We start from the raw sequence: 19,398 nt of genomic DNA on the forward strand, positions 1-19,398 counted from the left end.
GACTCCTTGAGCACAGCAGAGCTGTTTGCACAATATTTTTATGAATGCGTCTGAAATCTCTGGGACTTTAAACTAAGAAAAGGCCGCACCTTACTAAGGCTAAGGACACACATCCGGCTTTTCTCCCGTTTGTCGGATCCGGCTCGCTCCCGTACAGTGTGTACAGTACAGTGGTTGCGCTGCAACTTCCTGGTCACATGCTCTGGTCACATGACAGCACGTGACCGGAGCTTGTCGCTCAGCCACTGTACTGTACACAGTGTACGGGAGCGCGCCGGATCCGACAAACGGAAGAAAAGCCAGATGTGTGTCCTTAGCCTAAGGGGATATTCTCCATAATTGAACACCTGATGGAGTATGCCACCATATTGATTGGATTCAAAATGAAAACCTCTGCAGAATAGGAAGGATCCATATAATTCTATGGCTGCCATGTTACAGGCCCATATAATGTGCAGGTTCTGCAATGGTAATAGTGCAGCGTTCACGAGCCTTGAAAGAAATTTCTACAAAACAAAGAATAAAAAACATTTGGATTTTCAACATTCTGATTCCATTCTTAAATGATATCCAGGAAACTGAAGGATGGGACTTCACTTTTCTGCTGGGGTTCACTTCTAGTAAATGATTTTGTTTCTTTCCCGTCACTGGAGAGCTTTTAATCTAAAAAGAAATAAAAAAGCAATATAAATTAACTTTTTTGGATATCTGAATAATGTAGTGTAAAATACTAACACAAATTGTGGAACACAACAAAAGTTATTGGATGCACTGTAATCAGATGGCGGTTTTTATAATCATTACTAGCTGTATTACCCGGTGTTGCCCGGGATAGTAAGTAAATATTCTTAACTATAGCAAAATAAAATGCTAAAAAAAAAATTAAGTTCAAGTTCGGAATTCGGGTGCTTTACGTATGCAAACCGCTCGTGCGAGCATCGCTGTGCTCAGGTACACTTGATGCTCAGCTCAGTGTGAGCTGCTTGCAGTGTTCGAATGGTCTGCACTAGGAGTAACAACAGCGTGATTAGAAGGAGTGTGCATCAAACAAAATAAAAATGGAAAAACCCTGCCTACCCTCCCCTGGAAGTGATCTGTTTATGGCTGGCTGCATGGACGGAGACTTGAACTACCCAATTAGTGACTTCCATTGGGATTCAGGTCAAGTTCGGGTCCCAAACTGAACTTTATCTAAAGTCCGACTCAAACCATTGAACCGTCTCCTCCCCAAAATCCTTTAGGATGTAAGCCCGCAAGGGCAGGGCCCTCTTCCCTCTGTGCTAGTCTGTCCATTGTAACGTGTATATGTATTCTGTATGTAACCCCCTCATGTACAGCACCATGGAATCAATGGTGCTCTATAAATAAACAATAATAATAATAATAATAATAATAACCAAACTTCCACGGGTCCTCTCATTTCCACTAGAGGCAAATCAGAACCCCCACTTGACTGCAAAAGACCATCAGGAAGATTTAGCAGACTCTCTAGTTGTGGTACATTGTTCTACTGTGCAGAGACACCTGCACAAATACAGTTGAAATCAGAAGTTCACATAAACTATCTATAAAGACACACCTGCATGTTTTTCTCACTATCTGACATGAAATCAGAATAAACCTTTCCCGTTTTAAATCAGTTAGGAATCAAAGTTATTTATATTTGCCAAATGCCAGAATAATGAGGGAGAGAGAATGTTTTAAGGCCTTTTTATTGGTTCCTAATTGACCTAAAATGGGAAAGGTTTATCCTCATTTCATGCCAGATAGTGAGAAAGACATGAATATGTGTTCTTTTAGATAGAATATGTAAACTTCTCGTTTTAAATATATCATAAATATCATTCTGTTGTTTAAGTGTTTAAGTGTTCCCTTTATTTTTTTTCATAGTTTTGATGCCTTCAATGTGAATCTACAATTTTTAGAGTCATGAAAATAAAGAAAACCCATTGAATGAGGAGGTGTGTCCAAACTTTTGGTCTGTACTGTATATATATATATATATATATATATATATATATATATATATATATATATATATACACATATACAGTACAGACCAAAGCTTTGGACACACCTCCTCATTCAATGGGTTTTCTTTATTTTCATGACTCTAAAAATTGTAGATTCACATTGAAGGCATCAAAACTATGAATTAAAACATGTGGAATGAAATACTTAAAAAAGTGTGAAACAACTGAAAATATGTTTTATATTCTAGGTTCTTCAGAGTAGCCACCTTTTGCTTTGATTACTGCTTTGCACACTCTTGGTATTCTCTTGATGAGCTTCAAGAGGTAGTCACCGGAAATGGTTTTCCAACAGTCTTGAAGGAGTTCCCAGAGATGCTTAGCACTTGTTGGCCCTTTTACATTCACTCTGCGGTCCAGCTCACCCCAAACCATCTCGATTGGGTTCAGGTCTGGTGACTGTGGAGACCAGGTCATCTGGTGTAGCACCACATCACTCTCCTTCTTAGTCAAATAGCCCTAACACAGCCTGGAGGTGTTTTTGGGGTCAATGTCCTGTTGAAAAATAAATGATGGTCCAACTAAATGCAAACCGGATGGAATAGCCCGCCGCTGCAAGATACTGTGGTAGCCATGCTGGTTCAGTATGCCTTCAATTTTGAATAAATCCCCAACAGTGTCACCAGCAAAGCACCCCCACACCATCACACCTCCTCCTCCATGCTTCACGGTGGGAACCAGGCATGTAGAGTCCATCCGTTCACCTTTTCTACAAAGACATGGTGGTTGAATCCAAAGATCTCAAATTTGGACTCATCAGACCAAAGCACAGATTTCCACTGGTCTAATGTCCATTCCTTGTGTTCTTTAGCCCAAACAAGTCTCTTCTGCGTGTTGCCTGTCCTTAGCAGTGGTTTCCTAGCAGCTATTTTACCATGAAGGCCTGCTGCACAAAGTCTCCTCTTAACAGTTGCTCTATAGATGAGAAGGTGTGTCCAAACCTTTGGTCTGTACTGTGTATATATATATATATATATATATATATATATATAATATTTTTATATATCATAGATTTGGTGACCGATTCCCTTTAAAGCAGAATTTATTAAAGCTCTTTAAATCTGTCTTGTATATGAGACTTGTAATTTGATGAAATAAAAAATACGATGGCATCAATGAGGGACTGATGGAAATATGACTGTTTCTGCAGGAATGCCTTCTGTCATTTCTCTTAATAACACAGAAATGATCTGCAGTCTGGCATATAATCAATGTAAATCACTCGTTGTGATACATACTGATTTATATCGCTGTCAAAAAATCATGTTAAGACAAATGACTGGCATTGTGGGAAAGAAGCTACAGTCTGCATTATCCTAGATTTCCAGACAGAGTATATACCGAGTTGTGCTCAGTCACCATATTGTCCTGCTAACAGCACTTTTTTATATGCAGCACAAATTCCCCAATATCAAAATAAAAGAGAACATGGAAAAAAAAATGTATTGATAGCTGATCCAACTTCCTATGATGTATACTTGTATACATGTACCTACACTGCTCAGCATAAATAAGTACACCTCCTATGAAAAGTAAGATTTTAATCAATATCTCACTCAACACAAGAATAATATAAAAAATTTAGAGTTTTATTATTTTACTATAAATAACATCAAAGTAAGGTTAATTGTATAACTTTCATTATTAGTTGTTTAAAATGAATACACCCAACATCAAACACTACTACATCTAGTATTTTGAGTATTTTGTATGACTTCAATGATTTTTAAGGACAGCAACAAATCGGATCAGGAGACACTTGGCCACTGAATAACTAAATCTTTTCTTCTGAAATACAACAGATGTAAGTTTTGGATCATTGTCTTGTTGGTAAAGTGCTCACACGCTTGACGCTCACTTTGACCAGTGACAACTGGGCCGGGCCACAACTAAAGTGGCTTTATAAGACCTTAATTGAGTGTTGTAGCGATCCAGGTTGAGATACAATTTGTTAATCTCTTCCTAATATCCACAGTACTTTACGGCACAATGTGCAGTGCGTTCCCGGAAACCATCATACATGTACAGTGCTTCAAAAATAGGTCACATGATTATTTGCGCCTGTCACTGTTGTGTCCAGAGAAAACAGGGTAATCGGAAGACTGGAAAGAGGGGAGTTGTCAATAAAATTTCTCTCTTTCCCATCTCCTGGTTACTCTGTTTCCTCTGGACCCGGCAGCACACGCAACCACTGCATGCTCCACTTTTTCCTTTTTCCATAAATTCCGTGGCTGACTTGGTCAGGTTCAGCCACTGCAGCAATAGTCAAGCCCTACCATTCCTCAAGCCCTACCATTCCTCAAGAGCTACCATTCCTCAAGCCCTACCATTCCTCAAGACCTACCATTCCTCAAGCCCTACCATTCCTCAAGAGCTACCATTCCTCAAGACCTACCATTCCTCACGTCCTACGCAGTGTTGTGCTTACAATTTGCACAATCTTACCAGGTGAGGGGCTCCCATGAGTCTCTAGATCTGTTTTATCCCACTGATAAGGAGCTGTCACTATTAGGAGACACAAAACGGTCGTCTGAATAAGCCCTTAGCTACAGCAATGATGAATTTTAGATTCAACACTGGAAAACTTGCCACGATCATGTAGTGCAGGGCCATTTACGTAACTCTTGCAATCAATGAAATTCAAAACAGTGAGGTACAATCTAGTGCACCATGTGCTACCCATTACACTTTTTAGTACATATAACCACTTCATCACACCCCATGATGATGAGCTCCTATACATAAAACAGACCAGATCACTTAAACAAATACAGACCATGCAACTGAATCTCTACATTAGTGGTTTCCACAACCTTTTTGACCTACAGAGCCACATCGAGTTCTGAGAGGGTAGAGAGCCACATTCAGCTCTGAGAGGGTTGTGAGCCTCATCTAGCTCCCAAACCCCTCATGGTAATGACATCCAGAGACCCATTACCGGTATTATGACAGTAAACCATTTCCTAAGAAATCTCACTGAGGAAGTTGACCAAGATTGAGGGGTTCCCACTCAGTATTCTCACATCAAGTACTCCCACCAAACTGTCACATCCAGCTTCAGGAGCCTCCTCTGACAGGTAGTTTCATTCTGTCTTCAGCCTATTATACTTAAATTATCTCTAAACCCCCAAGGCCAGTATATAGGCATCCAGATCTTTACTTCTGTGGAGACCTGCTCTTCATAACTATTTGCAAGACCTGGTGCTAATGCACCAATCTGGCAGACAGCAGGGAGCCACTCATCATGAGCCTGTGAGCTGCATGTGGTTCTCAAGCCTCAGACTGGGGACCCCTACTCTAAATATAGCCCAGTCCAGACCCTAAAATAAACAAAGACCCCAGACTAGACTGTCAAGAAAATTGCAGCCACTCCTTAATACTGATTCCAGACCAACCACTCTTTATACAGACTACGTACCAAACCCCTCTTGATACAAGTGCCTGGGACTATACGACACCCTAAATCTGATGTACGAACACTTCTCTTTCTTCCTGCATGCCTCAATACTCCCAGAAGCTGCCACATACGACATCCTGAGGTGGCAGCACCCGGGAGTGGAGAGACGTGACGAAATGGAGGAGGTGAGTATATAGTACATTAAAAAAACATCACCCAGGAGATCTACTTTTCACATAGTCCTGGATTCAAGAACAAGGGGAGGAAAGGGCCTCAATAGAAACAAGTGCACACCAATATATAAAGACGATATATAAATTTTATTATGTCTGGAACATACAAGACACAAATACACTTGCCCCTGATGAAGCCGCAATAGGCGACGACACGCGTCGGGCAGACCGTCCCTCTTACCTTGGGTCCCCATATTTCTCGTGCAGCGGTTAACAGAGTCTAGACATGGTATTGTAGTATTCAGGGATTTACATTCTCCCTTGCACAGTATTGATTTATTTATTTTTCATTCAATGTGTGGCTAAAGGTTTTTTCCTGTCTAATTGGGTATCGTCTTCTGGTTATCCGTGTTATTTAGTCTTTTCATAGGGTCTCTGTAATCAGTTATCAATAATGGATTATTATTATTATTATAGAGGCTACTCTTTATAATACATGTCTGGAGACCAGTTGTCACATTGTGTACTTGATTGCAGTCTTTGCATTAGGCCATTACAGCTGTAACTATTTCTTGTATTTTGTATGGCCATTCCACAGGGGTCATCCTATACATTATTCTGTTATGATGTTATAGTGTGACATTATTGTGACCTGTGGGTGCATTCTAATATAGGATATATTCAGGTTTAGCCAAATGTCATCTTTTCACTATACCACTTCTTGAGGTTATCCTGTATCCTTATTATTTGCTTTAGAATATATAATAATATATGCCCCTATTTTTCCCATTTACTGTACCGCTGCTCTATAGAGGTTTTTTCTATTTTTGCCGTATTTGTATATATTTGGGGACCATATATTTCAAACAATATTATATTTATCACAGAATTATATGTACTGTATGGGACAGATGGCCGCTTTGTTCTTAAATGATTTTAATCGTCCATTTGTGTCTTGTATGTTCCGGACATAATAACATTTATATATCTTGTTTATATATTGGTGTGCACTTGTTTCTATTGAGGCCCTTTTCTCCCCTTGTTCTTGGTTACTTCTCCTTATAGTTGTAGCACCCATTGGAATATAATTTTTTATCCAATTGGCATACGTGCACCTTGTTCTCTTACTATATAGTCCTGGATTTCTAATTTTCTGTGAGTCTCCTGAACATTTGAGCAGAGTTCGCATGCATGCTAATGATAGTCTATATGGATTGGAAAGAGAAATTCCAGGTGGCCTTTTAAAAAAAAAAACAAAAAAAAACAAACTTCAAAATGGTTAAAATGAAATCAATGTCACTTGCACCAAGCAATGTTCACGCAGTAGTTCTCCATATTCAGGGGTCTGCTAGTGGTGCAGGACCAGGGTTGTAGACTCTGTCGGGATACCATGGAGCATGACATGTACATTCCTCATCAAAAAATATGTGTGCCTTTGTTGAGCTCATTAACTAATGTTTTCTTGCAGTCAGGCAGTAAAATCATTAAGCATTGAGTAATTATGACAAGTGTGATTTCTAACTAATAAGACAATTCTCTGAGGCTTTTGGAGTCATAAATCCTTGCATTAGATTAAAGCCTTGGAGAGTTAATTAATTAATCTGTTAAAATATAATGTGTAAGGAAGTATGTAAAAAATGTAAAATTGCCATGCATAACCAGGCAAAATGTAATGTATGGGCTAAGAAATGTGGGCCATAGAACGGACACTAGAACATAGACTGAAACAGGGAAAAGGTAAGAATTTTAGAAAGTCCTCGTACAACCATCAGCCACAGATTAGCATTCATCTACACACTGGCAATACATTTTTCTCCTTGCCATGCAGTTACACAAGTTTTTGCAATGAGTTTTATTGTGGCTTTTGATCAGATTTTTGGGGAGCAACATTTTGCAGTGGAAATACACAAACAATGCACTCTATTGCTACACATTATATTATAATTACAAATACATAAAAAAGCAAGCAGGAATACCGCATCAAAACAACATAAAAAAGTGTCATTATAAAACCAGATTAAAAAAGACACATTTTCTTGTTGCTGAATTTTTCAGCTAGAAAAATTTACAGTGCCTACAAGTAGTATTCAACCCCCTGCAGATTTAGCAGGTTTACACATTCGGAATTAACTTGGCATTGTGACATTTGGACTGTAGATCAGCCTGGAAGTGTGAAATGCACTGCAGCAAAAAAGAATGTTATTTCTTTTTTTATTTTTTTTTAAATTGTGAAAAGTTTATTCAGAGGGTCATTTATTATTCAACCCCTCAAACCACCAGAATTCTGTTTGGTTCCCCTAAAGTATTAAGAAGTATTTCAGGCACAAAGAACAATGAGCTTCACATGTTTGGATTAATTATCTCTTTTTCCAGCCTTTTCTGACTAATTAAGACCCTCCCCAAACTTGTGAACAGCACTCATACTTGGTCAACATGGGAAAGACAAAGGAGCATTCCAAGGCCATCAGAGACAAGATCGTGGAGGGTCACAAGGCTGGCAAGGGGTACAAAACAATTTCCAAGGAGTTGGGCCTACCTGTCTCCACTGTTGGGAACATCATCCGGAAGTGGAAGGCTTATGGAACTACTGTTAGCCTTCCACGGCCTGGACAGCCTTTGAAAGTTTCCACCCGTGCCGAGGCCAGGCTTGTTCGAAGAGTCAAGGCTAACCCAAGGACAACAAGGAAGGAGCTCCGGGAAGATCTCATGGCAGTGGGGACATTGGTTTCAGTCAATACCATAAGTAACGTACTCCACCGCAATGGTCTCCGTTTCAGACGAGCCCGTAAGGTACCTTTACTTTCAAAGCGTCATGTCAAGGCTCGTCTACAGTTTGCTCATGATCACTTGGAGGACTCTGAGACAGACTGGTTCAAGGTTCTCTGGTCTGATGAGACCAAGATCGAGATCTTTGGTGCCAACCACACACGTGACGTTTGGAGACTGGATGGCACTGCATACGACCCCAAGAATACCATCCCTACAGTCAAGCATGGTGGTGGCAGCATCATGCTGTGGGGCTGTTTCTCAGCCAAGGGGCTTGGCCATCTGGTCCGCATCCATGGGAAGATGGATAGCACGGCCTACCAGGAGATTTTGGCCAAGAACCTCCGCTCCTCCATCAAGGATCTTAAGATGGGTCGTCATTTCATCTTCCAACAAGACAACGACCCAAAGCACACAGCCAAGAAAGCCAAGGCCTGGTTCAAGAGGAAAAAAATCAAGGTGTTGCAGTGGCCTAGTCAGTCTCCTGACCTTAACCCAATTGAAAACTTGTGGAAGGAGCTCAAGATTAAAGTCCACATGAGACACCCAAAGAACCTAGATAACTTGGAGAAGATCTGCATGGAGGAGTGGGCCAAGATAACTCCAGAGACCTGTGCCGGCCTGATCAGGTCTTATAAAAGACGATTATTAGCTGTAATTGCAAACAAGGGTTATTCCACAAAATATTAAACCTAGGGGTTGAATAATAATTGACCCACACTTTTATGTTGAAAATTTTTTAAAATTTAACTGAGCAACATAACTTGTTGGTTTGTAAGATTTATGCATCTGTTAATAAATCCTGCTCTTGTTTGAAGTTTGCAGGCTCTAACTTATTTGCATCTTCTCAAACCTGCTAAATCTGCAGGGGGTTGAATACTACTTGTAGGCACTGTACATCAATAAATTCCCAGTGATCATAGTCTTAAAGGGGTTATCTGGGCTTTCTCTATCATTTGTGTGTGTACCTAGACTGCAGAATGCTGCCAATTTGTATATATATACGCCCTGTCAGCATTCTGCACTGTTGCGTCCAAAAAAATTTCAATAACTAAAAAAATGTAAAGTATTAATGATTTTAATGTTTTGTTTAAATATTATTTGTTTTTAATTGCGCAAAATCTAAAAAAAAATTAAAAAGTTTGATATTTTCCAGTCAAACACTAGGGGTAGCAGCTGCTGAAATCCTACTGTAGAAGTACTGTAGAAATATCTCACATTACAGCTGCAGTAAAAGTGGGCGGAATCTGCTCTCCTGTGTGTGATGCCACCTCCCCCTCCCCTTCTGGGTGTTTCCAAAAGGATAAGGGAGAATGAAGTTTAGGATCACAGTGAGGAGCCATTTTGATGGTGACCGCAAAGTGATCCTAATATGTCTAAAGTGTCACCAAGGACAGCTGCATAGTGCTCCCCACATATCGTTCTGCACACCCCGTACCAGCAATGCTCTGCCGCACGCACGCCCACCTGCAATGGTCTGCCGCACATACGCCCGCCTGCAATGCTCTGCTGCATGCACGCCCGCAAGGCTCTGGCGCATGCCAGCCTGCCCGCAAGGCTCTGCTGAATGCACGCCCATCCACAAGGCTCCGCTGCATGCACGCCCGCTCGCAAGGTTCGGCTGCATGCAAGCCCGCCCACAAGGCTCTGCTGCATGCAAGCTTGCCCGCAATACTCTGCTGCATGCAAGCCAGCCGGCAATGCCCTGACGCACGCACGCCCACAATGCCCTGCAGCACATACGCCCACAATGCTCTGCAGCACGCACGCCCATGTATACCGCACTTTTCAATATACCACATTCAGCTGTATACCGCGCTTCTCAGTATACTGTGCTCTGCTGAGCTGAGGAGCAGAGGCCCAAGGTGAGCACACGAGAGCGGGGGGAGTGGTGGGAGTTATGGTGGGGAGAGTGGTGGATGTGGTAGTGGCGGCAGTCGGGAGAGTGGTGGGGGGAGACCGTAGCGGCGGGGAGAGCTGGGGGGTAGCAGCGGCGGCCCGGTGCTGGTACTCACACATACCGAATAGGTGACAGGGTGAAAGTGCAGCACATAGCATACCATGTGAGCTCCACAAAGATGGCGCTGATCTCCTCCCTCTGCTGTGATCTCGACAGTCCAGTGGGCGTGTCCAGGTCATAGCAGGGAGCTCTCCTGTGTTATGTATAGGGGTTGGAGTGCGATTATCAGACCCAATGCCCTGGGGGCTGCCATAAAGGAGGTGAGTAACTGTCGTTACACACAGCATATCCAAAATGGCAGCGCTTAGTGTGTCAGTAAAACTAAAATTAAATACAAACTAAATAAACAGTGAGTTTAATTTTGTACTAAAAATACTTGATTTCATAATCACTATTATTAATACAAAAATAAATAAAAAAATGCGAGACCTTACCTTTAAAATTGTGCCTTAGTGCTGCTACATACGGCTGCTGTTTTTCTAACAATTGTGTGCCGCCCCAGCAGCGGATTGAACCTCTCAGATCCAGTGGTGGTGATTACTCGTTGTTCAAGGGTCTCCGGACCCGGGGGCTAGGGGCCACACTCAAATGGAAAAGGGAGTATTTACAGGGGATTTGGTATAGTTCGTAACGCCACCCGTGGTAATTGGGAGTACCGCCGCTGCCGTTTGGAGTACCCGGGGTGATGGAGTGGGGCAGCAAGATGATGTTACTCTCCACGGGTAGGGGTAGGCCCCGGGACTCTGGATGGTGATGCGGGGACTCGGTGCAGGGGCCAGTCGGGTACTCACTCAGCAATTAAGCAGACGCTGACAACAGGGTAAATCAAGTCTCTGACTGCTGTTGCCTCTCGAGGGGAGCTCGTCCGGGTACGGTCCCCTGCAGCACTGCCTGGTGGTCCGTAACCTGCCTCCTGGCACAAAAGTTTAGATTGTCCGTTGTGGCCCAGTAGCTTAGAGCTTTCCGGGCCCCGCTTCCCACTATGGCTAAGTGAAGGAGCCTGCTCTCAGGAGCTCACGCTTGGGATTTCAGTGAGCTGCTTGCTAGGAAAGCCCTATTCCCCTCGTTGCGATAGTGCCCCCGATCTCTGAGCTGGGTGGGAACAGTCCATAAAGGTCCTGTCCTCCGCAGGTTAATTGCCGGGTCGCCTGAAGCTTCTCCCCACCTAGGGTTCGTGTACCCCGACGTGCCTTCGACCCGGACCAGTGATAGGACCAGGCTGTTGACAGTCCTCCTTGACGGGTTCCAGGCACCCTAGCCTCAATCCCCTGCGACTGGGGGTCCGACTCCTCTAGGTCCAGACCACCGTCTGCGACCTAGTTTACTTCTCCCCTGGGAGCTACAACTCCCAGCTTCCTCAGAGCTCCTCTCAGCTCGAGGGCTACCACTCGACTCCGGAGAGCTGCTACTCCCAGCTCCTCACACACTGGAGCTACTTCTGTTCTGCCTGTCAGCTCTGCTCTGCACTTCCTCCCTCGCTGACTTCCCTCCCACCAGTCTGTCTGACCCCTAGGTGGGCGGCCCTATTCCTGCTTAAGCAGCCCACTGGTGTGCCTGACAACTGTAGTGCAAGGTGTATCTAGGATTTGTGAATGCTGGTGGAGGCAGTACTGTAGGATAGAGACCCAGAACCATGGGAGGTTGAATACTGCACGGGGAGGGCAGTTTGTGCAGTACCCTGTGACGACCTGAATAGTTCAGGGGCGTCACAAGTGCATAACATCATACCTTCCAACTTTCGAAAAACAGAAAGTGCGGAAAAATTTGACCACACTCCTAGCCACACCCATTTGGCAGTGAGCGACATTCAGCAGACCCCCAGGACTGTTTATTCATTCATAGTCATAGCAGCCAGAACTTTCTCATCTAAATGTAACATCACCTTATGACATGTTGTTTTTTTTTGTGTCTGTACGGCCGTATTCACACGTTGCATAAATACTGTGCTTTTTTGTTTTCTGCAGATGTCTGCCAAACTACACAATAACAATCTTATCTGATTATTGCATTTTTGATGCATTTTTCGCCATATTTGATGCTTTTTAGTGCAGATGTGAAGCCGCGGTTTTAAGTGTGTTTTATAGTACAGAAAAGCTTTGATTCTGCACTTAAAAAAGTAACTGCAGTTTATTACATGCATTTTTTTTAAGATCAACATAGAAGCCTCTAAAGAAAAAAAAAAACAATAAAACAGCAGAGTTCATCAGTATCTTTAGATGCGAAGGGGGTGATGTTTTCATGGAATCACATTCACTGTGCTGGGACAGTTAAACACAGCAGAATGTCTGTACAATTAAAAGCAGCAGAAGAAATGCAGAATTTACACTACATGTGAACATGGACTAAATATCCAACCAAAGAGGAAGTGATGTCATAAATCTTCTTGCGCTGTGCATTTAAAGACTATGCTGAATTGTGTAGTTTTGGTGGGTTTTTTTTCTATAAGCTTCTAATGTGGAGGCTGAAAAAACCCCATACAAAATAAAGCTGCTGCATTTTTAAAAACAGAATCAAAGCTTTTCTGTATTATTAAAGGGAATTAATCACCAGGATTTTCGTGTATAAGCTAAAGCCAGTGCTATACTGGCACTATCATGCTGATTGTATACATACCTGTTGTGGTCAGCTCGGATTTATAGGTTTTGAAATCCAAGAAAGTAAAGTTTATAAAAATCAGCAGCTTTTTGAGTGACAGCAGCTAAGGATCAGATAATATCTGGGGGGTATTCAAAGTTATCCCCTCCCTCTGTTAGAATTAGCACAAGTATTATACAATCGATTTATCAATTTAACTTTTCACTTCCAAGACCTATGTGAGGTCATACCCATGTGACCAGAAGGGACGGGGCCTCAGCCAACAAAGCTGATACCAAGGAGCAACATTTTTCTGTTGGCTGAGGCCCCGCCCCTTCTAGTCACATGGGTATGACCTCACACAGGTCCTGCTAGTGAAAAGATAAATCAATTATATAATACTTATGCTAATTCTAACGGGGAAGGGTATAATTATGAATACCCCCCAGATATTATCTGATCCTCAGCTGCTGTCACTCAAGAAGCTGACGATTTCATAAACTTTACTTTCTTGCATTTCAAAACCTAAATATCCAAGCTGACCACTACAGGTCTGTAGAGAATCAGCCTGATAGTGCCAGTATAGCACTGGCTTTAGGTTATATACGAAAATCCAGGTGATTGGTTCCCTTTAAAAAAACATTCAAACCCTGGATTCACAACTGCACCAAACATGTATGAAATATCTGGGGAAAATGCATAAAAAACGCAGCATGGTACGGAAACCTAGAGAAAAAAAATGCAGCATTTACGCTACGTATGAACACAGCCTCAATGTTACATTTTTATTACACTTTTTTATGGGTTTAATACCGAAAAATAATCAATCACAACATGTTTTGACACCATTTACAGATCCCCATAAATTATTTGATCGCTGTGTAGTCTGGGTCGATACGATTAAAGGTACACCAAATATGTCCATGTTATTTTCTGATTTGTGATGTTTATTATTTTTTCAAATAAAGTGCATTAAAAATTACAATATTCTAATTTTTTTATTACTTTTTAGTTATTTTATTAGAGGAAAAAAAAAATCTCTTTTATGCACACACTAGAATACAGGACATAGAGATGCTGTTCTGTACAATGGATCTCAATGTCCAGTGTAATATGCCTGTAGAGTCAGAGCCTGCAATGCAGCTTCAAGTATAGAAAATTTGCCCTGTGACATCACCAGAGTCTGTGGCTCAAAGGCTAGGGCTCCTGCTGAAATCTTTGAAGGTATCCTGGGGAAGGGAGAAAATAATAACAATAAAAAATGCAATTTTTATAATTATTTCTCCTTTTTTCATAGTAGTTTTATAGTTACAAAAAAAATCCGACTTTTTCTTCTCCTCTAGGCATATAGAGCTATATTTACAATATATCTCTATGTAGATGAAGAATCTGCTTCTCAGTCCACTGCCTACAGAAAATAAGTTCTAGTCCCAGGAGACCATAAAAAAATTGTTAATTTAATTTATGCACTGCAATGAGATGCTGGTGCTGCTCCCCAAAAAGGAGGAGCTATGGAGAGGTGAAAGGAAGCTGGGACAGTCCCCCTGAACCGAAACGGTTAGGAACTGTGCATAACATTTCAGAAGCAAATGTGTGTTATGCATATTATTCAGCTCTGTTGATTTATAAAAATAGCTCATCCCCAACACTGTGAAACTATGCACTTGCATATAAGGCTGTAGTGACTTACAGTTAGGTCCAGAAATATTTGGACAGTGACACAAGTGTTGTTATTTTAGCTGTTTACAAAAACATGTTCAGAAATACAATTGTATATATAATATGGGCTGAAAGTGCACACTCCCAGCTGCAATATGAGAGTTTTCACATCCAAATCGGAGAAAGGGTTTAGGAATCATAGCTCTGTAATGCATAGCCTCCTCTTTTTCAAGGGACCAAAAGTAATTGGACAAGGGACTCTAAGGGCTGCAATTAACTCTGAAGGCATCTCCCTTGTTAACCTGTAATCAATGAAGTAGTTAAAAGGTCTGGGGTTGATTACAGGTGTGTGGTTTTGCATTTGGAAGCTGTTGCTGTGACCAGACAACATGCGGTCTAAGGAACTCTCAATTGAGGTGAAGCAGAACATCCTGAGGCTGAAAAAAAAGAAAAAATCCATCAGAGAGATAGCAGACATGCTTGGAGTAGCAAAATCAACAGTCGGGTACATTCTGAGAAAAAAGGAATTGACTGGTGAGCTTGGGAACTCAAAAAGGCCTGGGCGTCCACGGATGACAACAGTGATGGATGATCGCCGCATACTTTCTTTGGTGAAGAAGAACCCGTTCACAACATCAACTGAAGTCCAGAACACTCTCAGTGAAGTAGGTGTATCTGTCTCTAAGTCAACAGTAAAGAGAAGACTCCATGAAAGTAAATACAAAGGGTTCACATCTAGATGCAAACCATTCATCAATTCCAAAAATAGACAGGCCAGAGTTAAATTTGCTGAAAAACACTTCATGAAGCCAGCTCAGTTCTGGAAAAGTATTATATGGACAGAAGAGACAAAGATCAACCTGTACCAGAATGATGGGAAGAAAAAAGTTTGGAGAAGAAAGGGAACGGCACATGATCCAAGGCACACCACATCCTCTGTAAAACATGGTGGAGGCAACGTGATGGCATGGGCATGCATGGCTTTCAATGGCACTGGGTCACTTGTGTTTATTGATGACATAACAGCAGACAAGAGTAGCCGGATGAATTCTGAAGTGTACCGGGATATACTTTCAGCCCAGATTCAGCCAAATGCCGCAAAGTTGATCGGACGGCGCTTCATAGTACAGATGGACAATGACCCCAAGCATACAGCCAAAGCTACCCAGGAGTTCATGAGTGCAAAAAAGTGGAACATTCTGCAATGGCCAAGTCAATCACCAGATCTTAACCCAATTGAGCATGCATTTCACTTGCTCAAATCCAGACTTAAGACGGAAAGACCCACAAACAAGCAAGACCTGAAGGCTGCAGCTGTAAAGGCCTGGCAAAGCATTAAGAAGGAGGAAACCCAGCGTTTGGTGATGTCCATGGGTTCCAGACTTAAGGCAGTGATTGCCTCCAAAGGATTCGCAACAAAATATTGAAAATAAAAATATTTTGTTTGGGTTTGGTTTATTTGTCCAATTACTTTTGACCTCCTAAAATGTGGAGTGTTTGTAAAGAAATGTGTACAATTCCTACAATTTCTATCAGATATTTTTGTTCAAACCTTCAAATTAAACGTTACAATCTGCACTTGAATTCTGTTGTAGAGGTTTCATTTCAAATCCAATGTGGTGGCATGCAGAGCCCAACTCGCGAAAATTGTGTCACTGTCCAAATATTTCTGGACCTAACTGTATGATATAATATCTGAGTGCTCTGATGTAGTACCAGATACATCTACAGTCTATGAGCGTAATGCACAAAAATCTGCACTCAGAGAGAAGGAAACCTTGGCATGTGTTTGTTGGGCTTGTGTCTAAGGCTACATTCTCACAATGCATATTTGGTGCGTTTTTGATGCTTCATAGTTTCGCTGCATCACAAATACAATGTCTTACAGTTCCAGCTGATTTACAGACATTTCAAGGCCATGTCCTCCTTTTTACTCAGCGTAAACTGACCTGTGGTGCGTCTTTCAAACCTAAGGAGTAAAGTTTCTCCTTGTGGAGAGAGACATGCCAGAATAAGGAGACCTAAAGTCACTCTATCACCAGGCTTTTTCCACCTAATCTGAGAGCAGCATGAAGAAGGAAAGAGTCCCTGGTTCCAGTGATGTGTCACTTACTGGGTTGTGTAGTGTAGCTTTTATAAAATCACTGTTAAATTAGCAAGAAATTATTATTATATGACTGCTTGGCTAGTCCAGCAGCTGCATGAGTTCACTATAACCCTGCTCTACATTCAAATAACTGCTAGATCTGCAGCACAGAAACAGTGATTTTATCAAAATGACAACTAGTAGCCCAATAAGTGATACACACTAGAATCAGGGTCTTTGTCTCTACATTATGCTTTTCTAAATTGGGGTAGCAAAAACCTGGTGACAGAGTCCCTTTAAGCGCTTTGCAATACTCCTCTGGGAAATTAAATAAGCAAATTGACTCTTCAGAGAGGAAGAGGACTTGAACTCTTGTACTACCTATTGGAAGCAGCAACTCAAACCCAATAAGTCCATATCATCCCTTTAATGAGCTTTCCCATGTGACGTAGGATGAAAGCCGAACTAGAATCTCAATTAGTAACATGTAGATAAATAGCATTTAAATCATGTCTGGCTGCCTTACTGGCACATCAGCTACAGGGAGAAAATAGTTTTATTTTCCCGGCAAGCACTCTCTTTTAGTCATTGGGGCAGGCAGAGGGTGTACTAGTCATCACTCTCTATACAGTAAGTGAACTCTAATCCCTTCCCAGCACACTGATTGACAGCCTGATCTGCAGATACACTTGTTGCAGTGCAGGATGTCTATCAGTGTATAGAGAGCGGTGACTATTACAGCCCCTGTACCGCCCCAATGACAGAAAAAGAGCGGCTGCAGGAAGAATATGAGTCATGTTCTCAAATAAAAGGCTAAAAAGGATTTCTACACTATCTGCCTCAAGTAAATAGCGTTTCTAGAGGTGACAGGTTCCCACACAATACAATTATTATGTGTCTAAAGGTGGCTTTACACGCAACAACATCGCTAATGAGATGTCGTTGGGGTCGCGGAATTCGCCTTGTTAGCGACGTTGTTGCGTGTGACACGTACGAGCGACCGCTAGCAATCAAAAATACTCACCTAATTGTTGATCGTTGACATGTCGTTCAAATCCCAAATATCATTGCTGGTGCAGGACGCAAGTTGTTCGTCGTTCCTGAGGCAGCACACATCGCTGTGTGTGACACCTCAGGAACGACAAACCACACCGTACCTGCGTCCTCCGGCAACGAGGTGGGCGTGACTTTCCTTCGGCTGCTCTCCGCCCCTCCGCTTCTATTGGCCGCCTGCCGTGTGACGTCCCTGTGACACCGCACGAACCGCCCCCATAGAAAAGAGGCAGTTCACCGGCCACAGCGACGCCGCTAGGCAGGTAAGTCCGTGTGACGGGTCCTTACGATGTTGTGCGATTTGCCCGTGACGCATAAACGACGGGGGCGGGTGTGATCGGCAGCTATATCGCTAGCGATGTCACTGTGTGTAAAGTGGCCTTAAAAGGTATGAAAGACATTTTCAGTCAACAATTAAGTCAGATTTCTGGGGTATGTAGTGTAATACATCAGCTGCAGTGTATCCATTAAAGTTTTTCTCTTAGTTTTTCTTTACATAGTAATGCTTTTTGAGATATAGTACAGTGCACGTTCTCCTCCAGATGCTTTACATGTATTTTTGCACATTATAGGTCTATGCTCCCCAATGTTTTATTGCATAATCTTCCATTCTTTGCAGTTATGGCTACATCTCCTGCGTGATTCATTGCTTTGCTTGTTTGCACGGTGCAGAATACGGCACCTGCTAACAGACAATTCTGATAATTGTTCTGGAAATAACATAGGACAATGAATGCTTTTAGCAAATTAAAAGTAATTAGATTTATAACAAATTCAGTTACCAGATATTTAATCCTCACCATTTACTGAAGGAACTTAATTATCTGAGGCGCTCTCTTCGCTTGCGTCACTGTAGCTATCCCTATAAAACAGGAAAAGAAAAGAGAATAAGCATTTTTATATTGAACTTTATTGGGATAATTTAATACAAATAAATATTTAAAAGATAATCTGATAAGTTAACGGCGTGGGTTTTGGGTTTTTTATTTTCAATGTTCTGGATATACTTTTGGCTCATATATCAGTTTTTACTATCTTTTTTGCATCGTTTTTTTCTTAGATGAAAATGTCTTTTACCTATTAAACATACGTGCATGTAGCTCTTTGAGTCGGTTCCTATGTTACTGACAAATGAGACTATGCGTTTATATGCAAACAAGACTCTAGATCCTTTGTCACTCCAGCTCTATTCTCCGCATAGCGCTGCCTACTCCTGCTTGACTGACAGCCTCAATGCAAAGGGAATCTTTTAGCTGGATTATACGGTGCAGAAGTGGAGAATTGGAAGTGATCCTCATCGTCCTTAAAAATGTAGTACTTTATTGAATCATTCTTAAAACATGCTTATGGGAGTTCCAGGAAACAACATGGATGACAGTCGTCGTGTGTTCACAAATCATACTTCAACAGGTTCCTCAACAGGATTTTCCCCCTTCCCATACTATTTATATGCCCATTTAGCACTTTCAAGCACAAGTCCAGCAACACCTCTACATGGCAAGTCCGTTCCTCCATTACTGAGAAATACTACATTTTTCGGTTTGCAAGATGCACTTTTCCTCCCAAAGAGGAAAATGAGGGGTGCATCTTAAAACCCAAATGTAGCTTACCGGGGGCTGGTGAAGCGGGGTCAAAGGAGGCAGGAGCAATGCTATGCGGTGTGCTGTGGACACTACTCTGTGCGTCAGACAGCGCTGTTC

At 41.9% G+C, this 19,398-nt stretch overlaps 1 protein-coding gene across 5 annotated transcripts in view; it reads right to left on the minus strand.

Annotated features, from left to right (window-relative positions):
* Nucleotides 1–227: 227 nt before the first annotated feature.
* The window catches only part of CTPS2 (CTP synthase 2), a 275,422-nt gene continuing 256,251 nt past the window's right edge, over nucleotides 228–19,398 (minus strand). For 3 of the 5 annotated variants that reach the window (XM_075335173.1, XM_075335172.1, XM_075335174.1), the window contains 2 exons: nucleotides 18,499–18,558; nucleotides 228–663 (listed from right to left, as the gene is read on the minus strand). In XM_075335173.1, coding sequence (XP_075191288.1) covers nucleotides 18,502–18,558 — 57 coding nt within the window. In that variant the 3' untranslated portion in view covers nucleotides 228–663; nucleotides 18,499–18,501. Of the gene's footprint in view, nucleotides 664–13,831; nucleotides 14,130–18,498; nucleotides 18,561–19,398 lie in introns of those variants that run through there. The other 2 variants (XM_075335170.1, XM_075335171.1) reach the window with 2 other exon arrangements.

This window comes from Anomaloglossus baeobatrachus, chromosome 2 (assembly GCF_048569485.1).
Source record: "Anomaloglossus baeobatrachus isolate aAnoBae1 chromosome 2, aAnoBae1.hap1, whole genome shotgun sequence".
Lineage (NCBI taxonomy): Eukaryota > Metazoa > Chordata > Amphibia > Anura > Aromobatidae > Anomaloglossus > Anomaloglossus baeobatrachus.